The sequence below is a fragment of the Vigna angularis genome, chromosome 5 (assembly GCF_016808095.1).
Source record: "Vigna angularis cultivar LongXiaoDou No.4 chromosome 5, ASM1680809v1, whole genome shotgun sequence".
NCBI lineage: Eukaryota > Viridiplantae > Streptophyta > Magnoliopsida > Fabales > Fabaceae > Vigna > Vigna angularis.
Window position 1 is genome coordinate 20,574,746 of NC_068974.1, and position 2,244 is coordinate 20,576,989.

At 57.1% G+C, this 2,244-nt stretch overlaps 1 protein-coding gene across 1 annotated transcript; it reads left to right on the top strand.

Annotated features, from left to right (window-relative positions):
- Window positions 1–559: 559 nt before the first annotated feature.
- LOC108339258 (uncharacterized) lies at window positions 560–1,657 on the top strand. Its single transcript, XM_017576397.1, has one exon. The coding sequence runs from the start codon at window positions 560–562 to the stop codon at window positions 1,655–1,657; it is 1,098 nt and encodes a 365-aa protein (XP_017431886.1).
- Window positions 1,658–2,244: the final 587 nt, after the last annotated feature.

Here is a 2,244-nt window from a genome sequence, read left to right on the forward strand (position 1 = left end):
GGAGATTGCCAGGAAGGATGGGGACGAGCGGGCGAAGGAGAAGGGGAAGGTGGCCGCGGACGAACGTTCGGAAAAAAATACCGAACGTGACGAGATCTGGAGGCCGACTGGCACCGAGGCCGAGGGTAGTAAGGCCAAGTCGATACATGCGGAGAGCGCGGCCGAGGATAGGCGGATGGTGGTCAAACCAGAGCCCTCCTCCACGCTGTTACTCCCCTTCGAGCAAAACATAATGGACGTTCAAATTTCTGAACAGTTCATTGCACCCCAATTCAAAATGTATGACGGAACCACCGATCCTGAGGGCCACATTAAGACCTTCTCGAACGTGATGGCATTCAGAACGGGAAATCACGCCATCTGGTGCGGGGCGTTCTCGTTGTCTTTGGAAGACGAGGCCCTTGAATGGTTCAACAACCTGCCCCCCAATTCCATAGAAAATTTCGTCGGACTGAAGCAGCTGTTTATCCGGCAATTTGCGGCTAACAGCACACAGGACTTGACCGTGTTTGAGTTGGTCACCCTGAAGTAGGGAAAGGAAGAAACACTCAGAGCGTTCATGGACCGGTACCAGAAAACCGTCCGGCGGGTAAAGACGCTAAGTCCGGAACTCGCCCTTCATTACATCCTACCCGCCCTCAAGCCCGGACCATTCAAAGACAGCGTCTGTCGGCAAGCTCCTAAGACCATGGAGGAGCTGAGGGAACGCGCGGCAGACGAGATCAGGGTTGAGGAGATGAAGTTATCTTACAAGAAGGAGAGTCAGGAGCTGCGGAGCGAGAAGGCGGACGGGGGGAAACCCGGTAATTCGAGAGGAAAACCGGGCGGTGGCAGGCAGAAGGAACCGCGTCGAGGGCCCCGTTTCCAGCAGTATACCCCCCTGAACGCCCCCCGGGAGAAGATCCTACAGGAGGCGCTCAGCGCGGATCTGCTCCCAGAACCCGTGAAGCGACCGACACCATCCGGCGCGGATGAAAGTAAACACTGCGCCTACCACAAGAACATGGGTCATACCACCGAGGAGTGTATGACCCTGAAGGACAAAATTGAAGAGCTGATCCAGGCGGGGAAGCTGAAGAAGTACATACGGGACGATCGTCCTCAGGCGCCCGCCGAGAGGACTGCCAGGCGACCAGCATACAGGTCCGAGAGACCTAGGAACGACCGGAACGAACGTCCTCGCTCCGAGCGAAGACGGAGCCGAAGCCGGAGTAGAAGTCGCGAACATCCGCTAAGGGGGCACATCAACACGATCTCCGGAGGGTTTGCCGGGGGAGGATCATCGTCGTCCGCCCGAAAGCGCCACATACGAGCACTACATTCAGTGCATTTAGTAGATAGGCCCCAGCGCACTATGCCCCCCATCACATTCTCGGATGAAGACTTCCACACGCCCGACCCCGATCAGGACAACCCCATGGCGATAACGGCCGAGATTGCCCGCTACGGCGTCAGCAAGGTCTTGGTGGATCAGGGGAGCTCAGTGAATATCCTCTACTGGAAAACTTTCCAGCAGATGGACATCTCGGAAGATCTCATCGTTCCCTACAACGGCCAGATCGTAGGATTTCCGGGAGAGAGAGTGGACACTCGCGGTTATCTGGAGTTAAGGACGAGGCTGGGAACCGGACGATCAAGTGTAGAAAAGAGAGTCTGATATCTGCTGGTCGAGGCCAACACCTCCTACCATGTGTTGCTCGGCCGGCCGTGCCTAAACGCGTTCGGGGCAATCGTGTCCACACCCCACCTCACGATGAAGTACCCCTCCGAGAAGGGAACCATATGCACGGTCCGGGCGGATCAGAAGACGGCCCGGGAATGCTATGCAGTCAGTCTGAAGCTGCACACCCACCAAGGGAAAAGGAGGGCGACGGGCTCCGAAGTCGCCATGGCCGACCTCGACCCGAGGATGAATACTGAAGACTGGTTGAAGCTTGTGGGAGAAACCCAGCCGGTCCTAATAGGGAAGGAGCCCGCCCAGACGACCACCATGGCGAAGGGATTGGACCCTGAGATAGAGAAGGAGCTTAGATCGCTCTTATGGAAGAACAGGGACCTGTTCGCATGGACGGCGGCCGACATGCCGGGGATTCACCCATCAGTCATGTCTCACAAGATGGCCCTGTTCAAAGAAGCCCGTCCGGTAGCTCAGAGGAAGCGGAGGCTGGGAGACGAGAAAAGAAGAGCTGCGGAGGAAGAGGTAGGGAAGCTGAAGGCGGCCGGCTTTATCAGAGAGGTCACCTA